Source organism: Mobula hypostoma, chromosome 27 (genome assembly GCF_963921235.1).
Source record: "Mobula hypostoma chromosome 27, sMobHyp1.1, whole genome shotgun sequence".
In the NCBI taxonomy this organism is placed as follows: Eukaryota; Metazoa; Chordata; class Chondrichthyes; order Myliobatiformes; family Myliobatidae; genus Mobula; species Mobula hypostoma.
Window position 1 is genome coordinate 7,199,407 of NC_086123.1, and position 18,776 is coordinate 7,218,182.

General features: G+C 42.1%; 1 protein-coding gene across 1 annotated transcript in view; it reads right to left on the reverse strand.

Moving 5' to 3' along the window:
* LOC134338487 (coiled-coil domain-containing protein 60-like) overlaps positions 1 to 18,776 on the reverse strand; it is an 88,803-nt gene that overhangs the window by 20,979 nt on the left and 49,048 nt on the right. Inside the window, exons 8-9 of the mRNA XM_063034332.1 lie at positions 12,232 to 12,322; positions 10,885 to 11,158 (exon numbers count right to left, since the gene is read on the reverse strand). Coding sequence (XP_062890402.1) covers positions 10,885 to 11,158; positions 12,232 to 12,322 — 365 coding nt within the window. The remainder of the gene's footprint in view (positions 1 to 10,884; positions 11,159 to 12,231; positions 12,323 to 18,776) is intronic.

An 18,776-nucleotide genomic window follows, 5' to 3' on the forward strand; every position in this document is an offset into this window, starting at 1 on the left:
GGGGCAACTTGAAGTTCAAAGTCCCACAAAATGCTATCTTGAGATCCGTTTTCTTTACAGGAGAAAGGAAATACAATTAAATTTTATGAAAAACTATCCATAAACTGTTGAAGACTGACAAACGCCAATGTACAAAAGACAAACTGTGCAAATAAAAATGAGACCGAGAACATGAGTTGTAAAGAATCCTTGAAAGTGTAGGTCATAGATTCAGTTCACAGTAGTGGTGAATGAAGTTATCCACACTGGTTCAGATGGTTTTAGGATAATAACTGTTCCTGGACATGGTGATATGGGACCTAGGGCTTCTGTGCCTCCTGCCCAATGGTAGTAGTAAGAAAAGAGCATTGTTTGGATGGGGTTGTGGAGTCTTTGATGATGGACGCTGCTTTCTTGAACTCAAAGCACTGGAAAAGTACCACCAACACAACCTCAAATCCTTCAAACACAAAAGCAGAATGAACAAATTAAAACCATAAAATATAGAACAGTGCAGCTCTGTATAGGCTCTTCAGACCATGATATTATGCTGACCTTTTATGCCGACCCCATGATCAATCTAACCCTTTTCTCTTGCAGAGCCCATAACCTTCCATTTTTTTTCACACCTCTTAAAATATGATACACCTCTATCAAGTTGTCTCTCATCCTCCTTCCCTCCAAAGAGAAAACCCCTAGCTAAATTAATGTCAATTTCTTCTGCTAAGCCAACATTCCCAGTATCAAAGCTGTAATCGCATAGCCACTCCAATGGTGGACCACATTGTCTCCATGCCTGACACTATATAGTGCTATCAGCTCACTGGTGGGGCCCAATCATGGCAAGCATTTACTCTGTATCTTCTCAAAACCTCATTGAAGAATCTAACATTTTATTAACTTATGAGAGAGTCTGTCCTGAGGGGAAATATTCAGAGAGATACCAAGAACCTCTGGTCTCTAACACAGTAGAATGGAAGTTCAGTGAAAATTTAACTGGGCCAGGAAAATGGATGTGGGTCCTATATTCATCTCATCAGCCAGAATCCACAGAAGTAAGTCAACCTCAACCTAAAGGGATTCTTTTTGAAGAAGGTCTGAAAAATAGAGCCCTGATTCTATTGACACATTTAACACATATGACCAAAAACACACGTTTTTGATTCTTTATGAAACATAGAACAGTACAACACAGTACAGCACCTTTGGTTCACGACATTACGCCAACCCTTTAAACTAGTCTAAGATCAGTATAATTCTTCCCTCCGTTATAGCCCTCTGTGTTTATTAATACCTTTAAATTTCGCTACGCAGAAATCTGCAGAGCTCGTCAACTCAAAATGTTTAGTGTTCAATGACTTTAAATTTTTACAACCACAAGTAATTATGATTGTCAAAAATTGAAGAATAAATAAATGTAGAGTTTTGGGTTCAGTCTTGGCTGTCAGGAAGCTAAAATTTATTTTAAGAGGATTATAAGAAGAGCATCAATTATTTTTAAAATGCTATCACTTTTCAATGCTCCTTAAAAAGAATGATATTCATAATATAAATGTTTACACGTGTGCGCACACACACACACACACAGCCCAAAATAAACTTCAGCAGTAACTGGAGAAAATTGTGTAAATGCCTATATGCATCTCTTTCTCCAGCTTTTCCCTCAAAGTTATAGTGGAAGAGCTGGGTAACTCAGCAGAATTCTTATCCCCGTCCAATGATTTCACTGTCATGGGGTTACAGCTCTCCATTTTAGCTGTTGTGCAGGCTTTGCTTTCTGTGTTATTGCACTGGGGGATTGGGAGTGCTTCGCTGGGAGACTGAGATTACTGAGCTCGGAGGATGAATACCATGGATGGCAATCCACCGAGATCATCTCATCTCGTACAAGCCTGCTTCTGACAGAGTGAACTTTAAAAAAAAGTCTTCAGAGATGTTATCAGGGTTATGTTTCCCTGTGTGCCTTGACTTTGGATCGATCCCAGCAACCTGCTGCTTTTAGTTCTAAGAAAATTTTCCAAGAATGTAACACATACTTTAGGATTAAATTTCTCGATGTACAGGCTACACAATGCTTAATGTTAGCAATAAGTTGCAAACGAGGTCCCAAGCAATGAAACACAGCAGCCTGCTCATCTAACAGCTATCTAAGGGAGAGAAGGAAATAGAGGAGGGAGCAGATATATTTTTGAAAGATCAGGATATTGAGGGCTATGAAGAATTTAGGGGATGACACCTAGGCGGATCTGCCAGGATGGGCTTGGTGGACCAAAGGGCTTACTTCTAAGCTGTACGGTTCTGTGACACTTTAGTCATTTTGAAGTTGATGTGGCCGATGTGAGGGGCCGAGTGGCTACTTCTCCTCCTGTTTTCTGATTTTGCTACATTCAATTGACTGGGGGACAACTTCAGGCTTCCTGCTGGTAACTGAGTTTTCCATTGTGACTGAGTTCAAACATTTCAATTAAATGAAGAAAAAGTTTCTTTGGTTACTTCTAACAAAAAAAATGCCAGAGGCAGAGGTTTGGCAACTATATTATATATATAATTGCAATACGAGGAGTACTTCTCAATGTCTAGTTGCTTATTAAGCAGGAAAACAGTGCTTTGTAATTTTATTAAAAATGTTTTGTGTTTCTTCAACCAAGCCTAAAAATTCTAATATTAGTGAACTGTCTGTGGGTTAATCATTTTACGTCTGTTATTAAAGACTTGAGTGTTCATCAAGTTGCCTGCATCACTGTTGGGAAAAAACTGTACTGTCCCTTTTTAACAAACTCTGGGGATGGCCATGTTACACACCACAGTCAATTTCAGTGAACATTTGTAGCAACTTCACGTTGTGAGAAGCATCCCGAACTGGCAGGGATGCAGTGAACGGCCTAGATAGAGTGGATGTGGAGAGAATGTTTCCTAAAGTGGGGGTGTCCAGGACCAGAGGACACAGTTGCAGAACAGAGCAGAGATGAGGAGGAACAACTTTAGCAGAGAGTGGTGAACCCATGGAATTCATTGCCACAGCTGGCTGTGGAAGTACATTTGGAGTGGAGGTTGATAGATAGTAAAGGCATCAAAGGTTCGGGAGAAGGGAGGGGAATGGGTTTGAGAAGGGTAAAAAGTCATTTCTGATTGAATGGTGGAGTAGATTTAATGGGACGAATGGCCTCACTCTCCTCCTAAGTCTATGCTCTTGTAGTTCTGCTACTCATTTTGTAAAACCTCCTCTGTCCAACACTCTGCTTGGGAGCCCAAGCAGGATTTTGCACTGCTGATCTCCTGGGACTCCTAAGGCTTAGAGGTTAGAGAGAAAAGTGCAATAATCAAAAAATAACATGCAGTGAGCAGCAGTTCTGTGAGTGAAAATGCCTCGTTCATGAGAGAGGTCAAAGGAAAATGGCCAGACTGACTCAAGCTGACAGAAAGGTGATAGTAACTCAGATAAACACGTTACAACAGTGGTGTGCAGAAGAGCATCTCTGAATGCACAACATGTCAAATCTATGGGCTACAGCAGCAGAAGGCTGTGAACACACACACACACACACACAGCATCTCTCTCTCTTACACACAACAATGACACGTACATTTACAAACACTAGACATGGTCACACACAGTATCTCTCACACACGTCACTGAACTTCTCACTCACAGACCCACAGACCTACATGCAGACGCAATCACACACAACACATCTCTAACAAACCTGCACACACACAATATAACTGTTCACCTATTTCCATTCTCTGAAACTGTCTAGAGGTTTGGAGACAAAACACTAAGGATAATCGAGTGGAAAGACAGTATAGAGATTATTGTTAAAATAGCAGGTACACCAATGATTGAGGAACAAAATATGAGCTATCTGGGCAGTGAAGATTTTAAAACAGGGATAGCTTACAAAACAAGCAATTATCTCTGCCACAGTACTGACATCCTGCAATATTAATTAGTGTGGAGGAGATAAGATGAAAAGTTAAGCAGGCAGCGCCCTTCACTGGCTGCTGGTGGTATTACGCCTTCTGTACCAGCAGCTGAGGAATGGCAAAATGATGCAATTCTTTGATTTCTTCTTTTGCCTGGCATTGATTCACCCTAACCCTAACCCTAACCCTAATGTCATGAAGTTTGATGTTTTGCGATGGCAACACTGCACAACACATAAAAAATTACTGTAATTTATAATGATATTTAAAAATAAATAAAAGGCATTCGCTAGTCTTGCGAGACCATGGATCTGTGCCTGGAAAGTCTTCACTCTCCAGGGGGCAGGCCTGGGCAAGGTTGTATGGAAGACCAGCAGTTGCCCATGCTGCAAGTCTCCCCTCTCCGCGAGACCGATGTTGTCCAAGGGAAGGGCATTAGGACCCAAACAGCTTGGCACCAGAGCAATGTATGATTAAGTGCCTTGCTCAAGGACACAACACGTTCCCTCGGCTGGGGCTCGAACTCACGACCTTCAGGTCGCTAGTCCAATGCCTTAACCACATGGCCACATACCCACACTTAAAAATAAGTAAGTTTTACAAAAGTGAGGTTGTGTTCATGGTCCACTTGGATGGGAAGAAGGTGTTTCTAAAATATTGAGTGTGTGTCTTCAGGATCCTGCAACTGCTCACTGATGACAGCAATGAGAAGAGGGCATGTCCTGGGTGGTGGGGGTTCTTAATGTTGGATGCTACCTTCTTGAGGCAATGTCAATCGAAAACATCCTTGATGGGGGACATATTCACACGAGAAATCCCTTGTAGTCTTGCCTTTCTTTTAGTCTTTCTTTGAGCAGTTTGCTGTTGAATTGTTCCACTTAGTTTGGAAATGCATTTTGAACCCACCCCACAAAGTTTTCCCCTCATTACTAAAGTGCTATCTCTGATTTTGTGGCCAAAAAACATCTCTTGAGATGTAAGGTAAAAGGGGGATGTCGGGGGTAAGTTTTTCACACAGAGAGTGGTGGGTGCATGGAATGCACTGCCAGCAACTGTGGTAGAGGTGGATACAAATGGGTCTTTCAAGAGGAGCTTTCACATGGAGCTTAGAAAAATAGAGGGCTATGCGGTAGGGAAATTCTAGGCAATTTCTAGAGTAGCTTACATGATTGGCACAACATTGCGGGCCGAAGGGCCAGTAATGTGGGCCGTCAATTTCTGTTTACAGTGATGTTTTGTGTTGCTACAAAACGTTTGCTATGGCAACAAATTCAACAGGTTTACCACCCTCTGGCTAAAGAAATAACTCCTAATTTCAGTTCAGAGGGGTGCCCCTTTATTCTGAGGCAGTTCCCTCAGATCCTAATGGAAACATCCTCCCCATGTCTGCTTCATCCAGGGCTTTCAATATTCAGTTGGTTTCAGTGAGATCTCCCCTTGTCCTTCTGAACTCCATCATGTCTAAGCTCTGGGTCATTGCTCCTCTTAGGTTTAGCCTTCCCTGGGATCATTCTGGCGAACCTCCTCGGCACTCTCTCCAGGGCAGCACATCGTTCCTTAGATTCAGGGCACAAAACAGATCAGGATGAACAATGCCAACAGGGAATACTGACAACTGGAACATTTCAAGCAGCAGGAGTACGTGCTGAGGTATGCAATGAAGTTTGGTGCAGCCAGTGCAAAGTCTTTGTAGGGAAAGGCTACAGTCTGAGATCGTTCTGCTACTGGACACTGAGGGATGAAACGTATATATACACACACACATTAGGGATAAAGTTTATTTTTGAAATTTAAAGAACTGTTCAATTTGGCACCAAAATGCACACTTGTCAACTTACCAAGTCACATCAGTGGAGGATGAGCACAAAACTTCCACTGGCAAATACTTCAATGGCAAGATAAAATATGTGGTTTGCCCAAGAACTGCCTATTAGTGTCGCAATAATCACCTTCAATTTAGATTGCGAGACAGCTCAGTCAAATACGTTTCCTCTTCACATTTGCTCTAAGTGATGATCTACAATTTACTTGCTGCTTCAGTGATGTGTTAATACAGCTGACATTAAGGAGAGTAATAATTGCTGTGGTTATGAGCCTGTTGCTTGGAAATTCAGCAGCAACTGAGGCTCATGCTTTAATTGTATTTTTGCACTGTTACGGCCTTTCCTTTGTGCCATGTGTAGATCGTACAAAAGTATTCATCTATGTCTAGAGCAGGGCTTTCCAACCTGGCGTCCATGGAGCCCTTGGCTAATGGTAAGGGTCTGGGATATAACAAAAGTTGGCAAACCCTGGCCCCAGAGCTTCCTGGGGGAAAGAGGCAGGGCTGGGTCAGAAGGTGGAACAGTGATGAGGGTCAGTTGCTGACAATCAGTGATCGAGAGGAATGGAAGTGGAGGGAATTCAGCAGGGCCGAGCGCATGTATTGTGTCATTTGTGCCTGGGACAGGGTTGTTGATGCCAGTGTTGGTCACCAACATGAGCCAGTACCATTGAGTGTGGGGCCAGTAAATAACAAACTTCAAGGCCTTCACCATCCAGGACATACTGTACCCTCTTCACATTACTATCATCAGGGAGGAGGTGCAGGAACCAAACTCAACATATTAGGAACAGCTTCTTCCCCTCTACCATCAGATTTTCAAACAGTCCATAAACACCTCAGTATTTGTCTTTCACACTATTTAGTTCTTTCTGCAGCTTTTAGAAATGCTTTTGTTCTGCACTGTAGTCCCGCCACAAAACAACAAATTTCACGACACACGTTAGTGATAATAAATCTGATTGTGATATAATCAGAAAATATCAAAACTTCACTCAATGTTCTGGACTGGTCAAACCTAACCTCCCACTTACAAATCTATGCTGGCTCTCCTTAACTAATGCAGACTTTCTGTTGGGTCTCTTTTTTGGCTGTAAGGTGACGAATCTCAAGGTTGTATATAGTATACATACTTTGATAATAAATGTGCTTTGAACTTTGACACGCACCCTACGCCCTCCTATTATGTTTCATCCCGTTCACAGCATCCCTTCATCCAATGGATACTGGCTTTGTTTGGCTACGGTTTCCTCTTGTGGAAATATATCAATCAAACTGTTCCTGAAACCTCTCCTCCATAAGAACCTCCCATTTTTCTGTTCCAAGTTTCCCTGTCAATCTTTGTTCCCACTTTTCATGCAGACAGTTGCAGATGGAATTTAACACAGGGAGGCGTTTTCTGCAAAAGGAATGTGCAGGAACAAGACACAATAAAGCTCTGATAATGCAATATCTTTGGATGGCTCTAGACTATAGATATTGTGCCTTTTGATACTCTAACACAGTTTTAATGTTCAATAAACTCTCAAATGAACCTCATGTGTTTAAAAGGGGGTGCTGGAAACATGAGTTTAAATTGGTTGTTAGCATTGTGGTAAGTTTAAAGGAGAAGTTTAAATTGGTTGTTGGCATTGTGGTAGGTTTAAAGGAGAAGTGGGGGTGGCAGAGTAATGTAGCAGTTCGTGCAATCCTTTACAGCGCCAGTTGTAAGATTGAACGTCGATTCCCACCGTTGTCTGTATGGGAGTTGTACGTTTTACCCGTGACTGCGTGGATTTCCTTCAGATGCTCTGGTGGCCTCCCATGTTCCAATGATGTATGGTCAGGCTGAGTGAACTGTGGGCACGCTATGTTGGTGCCAGAGGTCTGGCGCCACTTGTGGGCTGCCCCGCCCTATCCTCACTGATTTGATTTGACACAAGTGACGCATTTCACTGTATGTTTTGATGCAGAAAGAAAAGATGCTCTTTCATCTTTAAAATCTGGGCCCCAAAGGACATAAGGGGACTTGGGCCTCAGTGAGTTTAAAAGGAGCACCGTAAACAGCATCCAGAGAGACAGACGTTGGTCTATTGAGATTTCCAAACTGATCAGATCATGGATTATTGGACTTTTACTAGGCATATTGCCATAGTTCTGCTGCATCTACAGGAAACAAGTGATCTTTTGCCGGCGGGGGGGGGGGGGGCGGGGTGGCTGATGTGCAAAGATTTTTGAAGGTGGTTTGATTTCTTAGATAGCAGAAACTCGATCCCACCTGTGTCCTCTTCCAGTTTACACGTCCTCCATTAATGGCTCCTTGACCCTCTCCATCACTAGTCTTACAATATAATGATCAATCTATTTCACTGACTGACACTTTGTCCTCTAGGACCAAGTCATTGCCCAGAAATGCATCACCCCTAATGCATCAATGCTTCCTACTAGTCGGTCTGAGGATTTCTTGGTCATGTGTTCTACACCTGTTACACAGTAGTTGAAAATCATGAAAAACCTGCATGTCACGAATGTGAAATGTGTGCGATGCAATCTAATTTCTGGCTAAAAAAAGATTAAAACTTCCAGTTTAAGATGGCGCTACCAAAGATGTGTGACAGCTTACTGATAATTGAAAAGCAAAGAAATTCAATTAAAAAACATTATTAATAAAACTTTTTTGAAGAAAATGGTGATAAACTATCACTGCAAACAATGACAATGCCGGTGAGGGCAAAGCAAACTCGAGGGATGTGCCCTGCCAAAACCAACGCATTTGGAGTTGGAGCTGTGCTGGTTACAGTGGACGCCTCGGAGAGGAGATGATGGGACAGAAGAGTTCCGATCCCTGTCCAGCTGGCCCAGGAGCGAGGGTGGATCGCTCCAAGCGCTGAGCTGATTTGGAGAGGTCAAGAATAGCTTCTTCGGCAGTGAAATCCTGCTCCAAAGCGGATCACTGGCCGGCGTGTTCTAGGCCCGGAGCGATTCACTGCAGCGAAGCCTGGGTCCCAATGCGAGGTACAATAAGTGGTTTGGACAATCTAAATGCCAGCCCAGGTAGACTGGACGGCTGGGTGTTGAGTGAAGTTTGGTTGCTCTGGGTGCCAAGCCAATTTGGAGAGATTGAGAATGGTTTCTCCGGCAGTAAAATGCAGTCCCAAAATGATTTGTCGTGGTGAGGCTGGGTCCTTGTACTAGCTTCGAACAATTTAAACACTGGCCCAAATAGACTGGGGGGGGGGGGTTTCCTCTCTTTGTGACTCTGAGGCTGTGTGAATGCCCCCCCGGCTACTGTGCCTTGTGTCTGTGATCCTTGCGGCAATTTGCCCTACTAATATGATGAACTGAATGCCGAGGCATTGGACCGACTCTGAGCTGCTCCGGGATCTAAGGACTCGATTTGGTTCGGGATGCTGTTGTTGTTGCTTGCTTCTATTGTTTGCGTGATTTGTTTCTTTCTCTCTTTCTCTGTGGGGACTGGGTCTCGTCTTTTTTTTAATTTGGGTTTTTGCCACTGCAGGTAAACAAAGAAATCTCAAGGTTGTATAATTTATACAATCTTCGATAATAAATGCACTTTGAATTTGAATTTTGATTAATAAAATACCATGTAAAAAGCAAGCTAATGCAAAAGCTGAAGTTAATATTAAATTATTAAATGTCTCAGCCTGAAACGTCGACTGTACCTCTTCCTAGAGATGCTGCCTGGCCTGCTGCGTTCACCAGCAACTTTGATGTGCGTTGCTTGAATTTCCAGCATCTGCAGAATTCCTGTTGTTTAAGTTATTATTAAATGTGTTTTTCATTATATAAATGCAAAAAGCACACTATAGAAAATGTTAGCAAGAGAAAATTCAAACTAGATGGTGGCACAATACAAGTTATATTAATGGATTTATTCCCAGTTGCCAATACACAAGTCAAATTTCTGCTCGTCTGTTCTTGCCTCACAATGGCCTGCAGGTAATGCTCTGTCAGTGTCAAAGAACAGCACAAGTTAATTAGCAAATTAAAAAAAAGAGGCAACTGAGACCATGTAGCAGTAACCTCAGAAGAAATGCTTCCTTTGTTTCAGCGCTGTATTTCCATCACCTACACGTGCCTCCATTATGCAGTTATCATCTACAGGTTAAACGCACCCAGTGCACTATGAATTCTGAGTGACATATTCACTGTGTTACGATTTTATTAATTTAACAAAGTCATTAACCCAAGGTAAATTAGCACGAGCAATGGACAGAACATTATACAAATTGCTGTATGTTGTATTAATAACTCATCAAGGACATTAAACCTATTATTGTGAATAAGCACTCAGCTAAAACTTGCGGATTATTATAGTGAATTAGTTCTCAGCTAAAGACTGTTCTGCAGTTGCGGACGTACATTTTCATTAGTACTCATTGTTCTCACTGTTACCATTAGGCAGGGGGTACAGAAGTGTGAAAGCACACACTCAACGATTCAGGAACAGCTTATTCCCTTCTGCCATCCAATTTCTGAATGGATATTGAAACCATGAACAGTACCTCACGACCGTATTTTTTTATTCCTACTTTTGCACTACTTACAATATTTAACTATTTAATATGTATATCTACTTCCTGTAATCTCAGTTTTTTCTCTATTATTATGTATTGCCTTGTACTGCAAAGACAACAAACTTCACAACATATGCCGGTGATATTAAAACTGATTTTGATTCCTTACTGCTGCAGAGAGAAAGTATTCATTTCATTGAACTCTGCAACCATCAGGCTCCTGAACTGACGTGAGTAACTTCACTCACAATTCTGAACTGATTGCACAACCTACAGACACACTTTCAAGGACACTACAATTATTTATTTTCATTTGAACAATTTGTCTTTTTTGTACACTGACGGTTTGTCAGTCTTTAATTATGTATAGTTTTTCATAAATTCTATTGTATTTTATTTTACTGGAAACTCCTGCAAGAATATGTATCTCAGCGTAGTATATGGTAAGATACCTATACATTGATAATAAATTTACATTGACTTTGAAACAACGAAAACTTAAGAACAACTTGCAGATGGAAGGATGTCTTTGGACTCACTGATTGAACCACTAAGAGGCAGTTTTGACAATTTTTGCATTATTAGCCATTCTATAAAATTTGTAACAAACAAAAGGTTTAGTACATGATCAATCACACTTACAGTCAGATATTGGCTCCTCTTCTTGCTCCTGTTTGTTTTGGGTGCAAAGGCTGCTTATTGTTGAGTCGTCATCCGGAATCTCAGAAAGGGACTCCAACACAGCTGCCGGAGTCCCTGCTCCTACATCTTCAGAGATGGTGACCTCTGAGGCGGTACTGTCAAACACTGGGGTCATAACAGAGGAGGAAACAGTGGCAGGTGAAGCAACTGATAAGGAGGCTCTTCTGGGCCGCATTGTTGTCTTTTGCAGAACCCTGAGAGTGGATCTTTTGAACTAGAAAACAAACATTTCAAGGAGATAGTTTGCATCTGCAGATAGACAAAAATGAATATATACAATGTGTACAAGACCATACAAGATAATTAGGGCTAACTGAGAGAAAGTTTTAATTCTACTAACATGGTCCTGATTCAGATATAATTAACTCTTTGAGGTTAATGGACTGCACTTGGGTCAAATCTGAACATGCACTGCTAATCTATCACGCTAAAGGGTTCAGTGGAACTATAATTGCAGAACATGTGCCACTAAATTCTGTATACTAGTAAAAATAAAGATTTTTTTAAAGATTAAAGATTAGCTTTATTAGTCACATGTACATTGAAACATCATACAGTGAAATGTGTCATTTTGAGTCAATGACCATTCCAGTCTGTGGATTCTATTGTGGGCATGCCCATAACTCAGAAAACCCTAAACGTATTTCTCAGTGATGTGGGAGAAATCTGGAGGAAGCCCTCACAATCATGACGAGAAAGTACATGCTCCTTACAGACAGCGGCAGGAATCCCGATCGGTAATCGCTCGCGCTGTAAAGCGATCGTGCTAATGGCTACGCTACAGAGCCGCCCACATTGAAATAACATCGACATCAAAAATGTTTAGCAACAATTTCTACTCCATTTCTTTTCATAGGTCACTGATCTTCATGGTAAGTAAGTAAGACATAGAATAGCTCGCTAATTGATTCAAGATTTTCTGGTGTCTACATCCCACCAAACCCTCACGGTGACCGGGACATTTGAAATGTTTCCTTAATGCTGGATTGAAAGTTTGCCTTAAATATATTGGCTCAAGTTCTAGTATGAGCCTTAAACTAGATCCTAAAGGCAAAGTATTATTGTCTGAGAAAGGCTATCATTTAAGTATAAAGTACTGCAAAAGATTTCAGCTGCAGCAGTATAACATTTTATACACAACGGTAAAATAGGCACAGTGGTTGTCAAAAACCAGGTATTCCATTGCCATTTGAGACAGGTTAGTGTCTACTGGAAACAGAAAGAAGGAACTTCATCCAACATAACATCACTTTCTACTGTGCCTTAAGGAGTTTCTGGCCACTTTACCTTGGACTGTGATATGAATTGCTCCCACTTGTATTCTATCGATTTATCTTTACTGATTTTCCTGGATACATTTTTCATTCCACCAGAATCCCTGAGCAGAGAAGAAGAGAAAGTGTGAGTTGCCCAGGAGGTTGAGACAGCTCTAAATGAGGCATATTCTATTCAACCAGCTTGCAGTTCACCAACAGAACAGTGCCTGTGTATAAAAAAAACATTAAAAATAGCTTTTATGGTCTCTCTCATGATCGTATTAAAGAGGTTGCAACTGTCAGGTGCTCTAGCAACCAGGTAGACGTGGAGTTTTACATTGAGGTAAAACTTCCGGTTTAAGATGGTGCTGGTGATGCCCAGCGACTATTTATCAGTGTCAAAAAAAAACAGAAAAGAAAACTACTAAGTACCTTACTAATTACACTTTATTAATAATGATCAATGGTGACAACGGAGAGGTGAGCAGCGACGGAGGTGAAGAGGCAGGCGAGAGAGAAATGGTTGAAGAAAGTGGAGGGGAGCAGAGGCACGGGCACAGAGAAGGCATGCCTGAGGCAAGCGAAAGCCAAGGCGGGATCAAAGCAGCGTCAAGGCAGAGTCGTGGCATCCACGAGAGTGCGGAAGGTCCCGATGTCATATCAACTTAAGTGCCAGGCTGAATTGGAAAAGTCAGGGTGTCGGGACCGTAGGCAAAGCGAGGGTCGGTTCTGCTCGCTGCTCCGTGACGCTTTATCGGCTCTGCTCTTAACTGAGGCTGTGATCTGCTCTGTCTGCAGTGATGCCTGGCTTCACATCTGTGATCTTGTAAAGCTTACTCAGCTTTGCGATGAACTGCAGCTGTGGTCGGCACCAGCTGCATAACACCTGGCTTCGTGTCTTTCGTAAAAATTCAGTGCTGTTGCTATTTGCTTACTTCTATTGTTTGCACAATTGTTTTTTTTTTGTCTCTTTGCGCATTGGGTGCTTGATGGTCATCTTTTTTAAAAATGGGGTCTTTTCAGGTTTCTTTGTTTCGTGGCTAACTGTAAGGAGACGAATCTCAAGGCTGTATAATGTGTACATACTTCTTGATAATATGCGTCCTTTGAACTTTGAAGTCTCTGATTGTATTTTGAACTCTGTTGCACAAGTTTCTTTCAAACAGATTATTTGCACTTAATAGAATTTGTGTGTGTGTGTTCATTTGTGGAGAGTGGCAAGGGTGATTATACCTGTTTCTCCCACTCTCGAGAGCACTCAAATGTAAACAGTTTTCAAGTTCCAGCTAAATTGGAAGATTGGAGCTTTATAAGTTACTTAGCCATCCCCTGTACCCTTGAGCAACTAAGGATGGTTGGAAATGTCTTGCACATCAATTTCCAGTCAATTAGTAATGGATTTAGAATCTAATCTGTAAAAGGAATTCCAGAACGTGATCTTCTTATGATTCTGTAGAAAAGCCTGTGCTTTGACACTTAAAATAGACATCGGCACAGTGGCCTCATACATGTGTACAGCATTTACAGCAGAGAGACTAGTTAGCCAACTCATCTAGTTACATTAGTGTTCATAATCTATACCAATCACTGACCATCTCCTTTCTTCAAAATCTACTGGCCATAACTTTCCATTTCCTTGGTCTGATGTACATATTTATCCAGATTTCCTTAAATTTAATTGCCTGTGCTACTCTTTGGATTTTGATTTCCATAATCTAACCATCGTGAGTAAAGGGGCATTAAGTACAAACCCTTCCAAGATTTGTTGAAGACTATTTAATATCTTTAGACCCTGTCTGGATTCCCTCCCCAGACAAGACAGCATCTTCACCTCCACTGTGTCGTTATCCCGAGGCTGCCCTCTTTTGTCCTTCCGGGAAGAAAGAACTGTCACCTGATCAGCCTTTTCTGCTGGGTACAATTTTTCCTTTTGTTCCTAAAGAGATTCATAAAGGGATGTGAAGGAACTATATAAACGTGACCCTTTTCATTCGCTTACACTGTAATTAGCTGTGACCAATGACCAGCTATGTCAGCGAATGGATTCCACGAGCCCCCCGGAGGATGAAGATGGCCTGTCCTGGCATTGGAGACAGTGTGTGTGCGTGGGTCATTGGAACAGGACTTGTTTTGCTGTTGTGTTCTTGTTGTGTTCTGTGTTGTTCCACTGAGCATTGTGGGCTTGCGATTTTGGCACTGGAGAGCGTGGCTGCCATTAATTACATCATTAGGTTATGTTTGTTAATGCCAACAATGCACTTCATTGCATGTTTAAATGTATTTGCAATAAATAAATGAATTTGAATCTGAATCCATTAAGTGAAAAGCACGGGGTTAAGTTACTGGACTAACAGCTCCTTGCAAGCTGTAAAGTTAATCTTCTTATAATGATATAGTTCAAGTTTAATTGTCATTCAACCATTCAAGAATACCCATGAATACAGAACACCAGGTCCATGCTAGCTCCCAGAGGAGCATTTCCATTAGTCCCATTGCTTCTCTCCTTGTTCCTCTATCAAGTTCAAGGTCAAGTTTAATTGTTATTCAGCCATACACATGAGTATAGCCAAACAAATCGGCGTTTTTCTGGGGCTAAGGTGCAAAACACAAAACTAACAGTCACACATAGCACACAGTACATACAATATGATAGCAGAGAGACATACAATTACAAAAAACAATATTAAAAAATAATAATATAGCCCTAGTCCCTGCGTGCCAAGGATTGTAGATTGATGGCGCATGAATGTTGTGCTGGAGACATGCTTCTGCAAGAACGGCCGGCAGCAATTCCTCGTATCATGAAGTGCAGCCACGGATGAGTACAATCCAGCTTGTCTCCCACTAGGGGGCAGCACCCACGGGAGGGACCCACCTCCAACCTAGCGTGGAATCCAGCGGCACACGGCCAGATCCAGCGTCCTCTTCCCCAGCAGCGAAAACAGGCAATCGAGGCATGAATGAGCCTCTGGTCCCCACCACAACTGAGGCCAAGCAACTCTTCCCCCTCCACCGGTCTCACCAATGGACCAGAGAATTGGACTTGCAGTATTCCACGTCACAATTATTCATCAGGGCCTTGCGATCACAACCAAAACGTCCAAGACCATCATCTGCTCCATCCATTGGATCGCGCCCCGCCTCTGCGCACTGACTCTGATGCCTTCTTCCCTGGGTGGCTGAAGCAGGCTACAAGCAGTGCAAAACGAGTCCAGTTCCACCATCATCTGGTAACTCACTGGTGAGGTAGCCCTGCTGTCCTCTGTGTTCTGGATAACCAGCAGTGTCATGTGATCATGAAAAAGATGTAAAGAATGAACAATCACATCTTTGGTTGGACCCAGGAAAGCTGCTGCATCCAAACACGCCACCATCTTACCACTCTGCTTAACCAGTATCATTTATTTGTTATTATACATGCCCAACAACTCCCCTTTGACTCATTTTACCAATAGCCTGGAGGTCATTTACAGTAGTCAATTGACCTATTATGCCAATTTATCTCATCTAGTTTTCCAATTCTGGATTTCTTTTAAAGCATAGAGTTACAGGGTTGTCCTAAAAGCCCAAATGGTTCACTAATATCTTCAAGGAAGGAAATCTGCTATTGGGAAACAACCAGGAATGGACACTTAATGCCAGTGAGGTCCACATTGTATTAACATAAAACAAATTTTATGAATTCTGAAGTCTTCAAGCTAAAGTGGTAACTATTTCTGTTTCCACAGATGCCATCTAACCTGCTAAGTATTTCCAGAATCTTATGTTTTTGTATCAGAGTTCCAACTTCTACAGTTTTCGGATGTATCTGGCATATCATTTAGAAAAACAGCATCACAGATACATAGCAAAGGATGAAGACACAAGAGAGCAGATGCTGGAATATGGAGCACAAGTCATCTGCTGGAAGAACTCAGCGAGCCAAGCAATGTCCGTGGTGGAAGAAAGGTGGTTGACATTTTAGTTGAAGACACTGTGTTAGAGCCAGGAGTGTAGATGGAACTTAGTCAGCATACGGAGACCAGAGGGAGAGGTGAAACAGGTGCTGGTAAGTGACAGGAGAAACCAGCTGGGGATGGGGGTGGAGGTGGAGGAGATAAGGGAGATGGCGGCAGGTGAGGGAGGGGAGGGAAAAGGTAGAGACAAAGGCTGGAAGATAACAGATAAACTCTTCTCGGGCTTCCAGCTGGGTATAGGTATCAATTTTTTACTGACGTTTCGATGACAACTCTGCAATCTTCATCAGGGATGATGCCTAGGCATGTCTAGTCCGGTGGTACAGCCATCATCCGTCCCTCCTGATTGGTTAGTCCTCAACCAATCAGGTTTCTGCTGTCCCTCCTTGTTTACAATCGAAATCCAGTTCTTACTTAGAGCAAGGCCTTCATCTTTGTTAATATTCTTTTTCTCTAGTTTTATTTCAATGGCTTCCTTCACCAGGCAGTCCCAAAAGACATTGGCAGGGAGAGTAGTTTCGTGCTGTCAAAGTCAATCCTACGGCCATTGCAGATATCAGCCAGATGGGGTGCAAGGTGGAGACCCCCATCAAAGACCACAGGAGGTGTATCCGTTTGGGTTATCCAGAGATATCGGTGATGGAAGAACATTGCATTCACAATGGCCACATGGGATTGACTTTGACAGCACAAAATCAATGTGCCATGCCAATGGCTTTCGATACCACCTGGTGAAGGAAGCTGGGTGTGTTGGGGGGGGTGAGTGGGAGGAGATGGGAAAGGTGAACCAAGGGAAAAGAAATCCAGGGTGGATAAGTTTGTTGGTGGTGGGCAGATAGAGCCAGGTGTAGGAGGGGAATAAGCCTTGGAAACGAGGGGGAAGTGGCTGAGAACAGGTGCAAATAGTGAACAAAAGGGAGAGAGAACCGGGCTGACAGTGATATCAAAATAATCACAAGGAATTCTAGTTCAAATGTAATAAAATGTAATTTAATTGTTTACAAGTCATATTCTACATTCAGGACTTTTAATATTCTAGTGTTCCTTTAACTACTGATCATCCAGCTCTGCTTCCATCATTGTAACTAATTGGAAACATATATGCCTTTGCATTTCTTTAAATATCATTTAAAGTAAATCGAAAGAAATGCCTGATAAATAATTTCCTTCTCCAACCCCTCAGGTCCACTGGAACAATTAACAAGAATTCTTCAAGTGACCACATTATTTTTAATTTCCACATGTTTACGTGATACTGACAAATGACTTCCTTCCACAGAACAGGGCTGAAGTTTACAACCAATACTTGATACTGGCTTCGGTAATTACTTATTGACGGTCATTTTACATTTGAAGGAAGCAATTTGTTCACAGGACCTCCCAAAGCACTTAGCATCTAACAAAGTGCTTTTGATGTATAGATTCTGTTGTAATTTATTCATCACAGCAGTCAGCTTCTCTGCAGAACTTTCCAATTTCCTGCAATGTAATGACCAGCTAATTTGTTACAGCGAGGGCAGCAAGGACAACAGCATCTGGAGCAACAAACAATTTGCTGGTAGAACCAGGGGAATCAAGCCATTATCTGTGTGAGGAAAGGAGTGGTCAAAGCTTTGGGTCGGAGAAAAAATACAAGCTCCTTTCAGACAGTGGCAGTCTCTGGTGCTGCAATAGCATTACATTAACAGCTACACTACCAACCTGCCCCAGAATGCCATTGATTGAGGAATCTGGCGCTTGACTCCAGATCCCATTCAGCTGCTTAGGTTCAAAACATCACCCTCCAAGAGTACAGGTTTGCACCAGAGTTTTACTTGTCACTTGAAAGACGGAATCTAGAATGGTTAAACATTCCCTTGGTAGCGAACAAGACGTTCACCACAATCTTTGTGCTCAAGACCCTGAAGAAAGATGCAAGTGTGTGACCTGCTTCAGAGATGAAAGAACCACCAGGTGAGCCACAACTGTACTGTTACTCAAGGGATGGGGTGGGGAGTGGGGAAGATGTTGGGGACATGGGGGAGTTTGCACTGACTGCAGGAAATCTCCACTCAGAAAATGCTGATTAGGTGAAACAAAGTTGTAACTTCCAAATCCTTGAAATTACCCTCCAAATATCCGGACCTGCATCTCGGTTTTTTTGCACTACCTTACTTTCCATTTTCCTATTTTCTATTTATGATTTATAATTTAAACTTTTAATATTTACCATCGATTTGTAATCCAGGGAGCGGGAAGCGCAGAATCAAATATCGCTATGATGATTGTACGTTCTAGTATCAATTGTTTGGCGAAAATGAAGTATAAAGTATGCTGGACGAACTTAGTGAGTCGGGCAAATAGTTGATGTTTTGAATTGAGACCTTTCATCTGGACTGTTTTTTTTCCAAAATCTGTCTCCTTCCTCATTCAACACTTCCACAAATACACCTTGTAGAAGCATGCAATGGATAAACGACCAGGAAGAAGATATTAGTTGGCTTGGAGGTAAGTGCTTGAAAGTAGGACAACTACAGTGTATGCAGCGATTTACCTGGGGGAGTAGACGAGAAATCTTCAGCCATGTGGGTGTTTTATAAGACAACTGCACTGCTTCAAAGAGCTCTATATGAGGTCATGC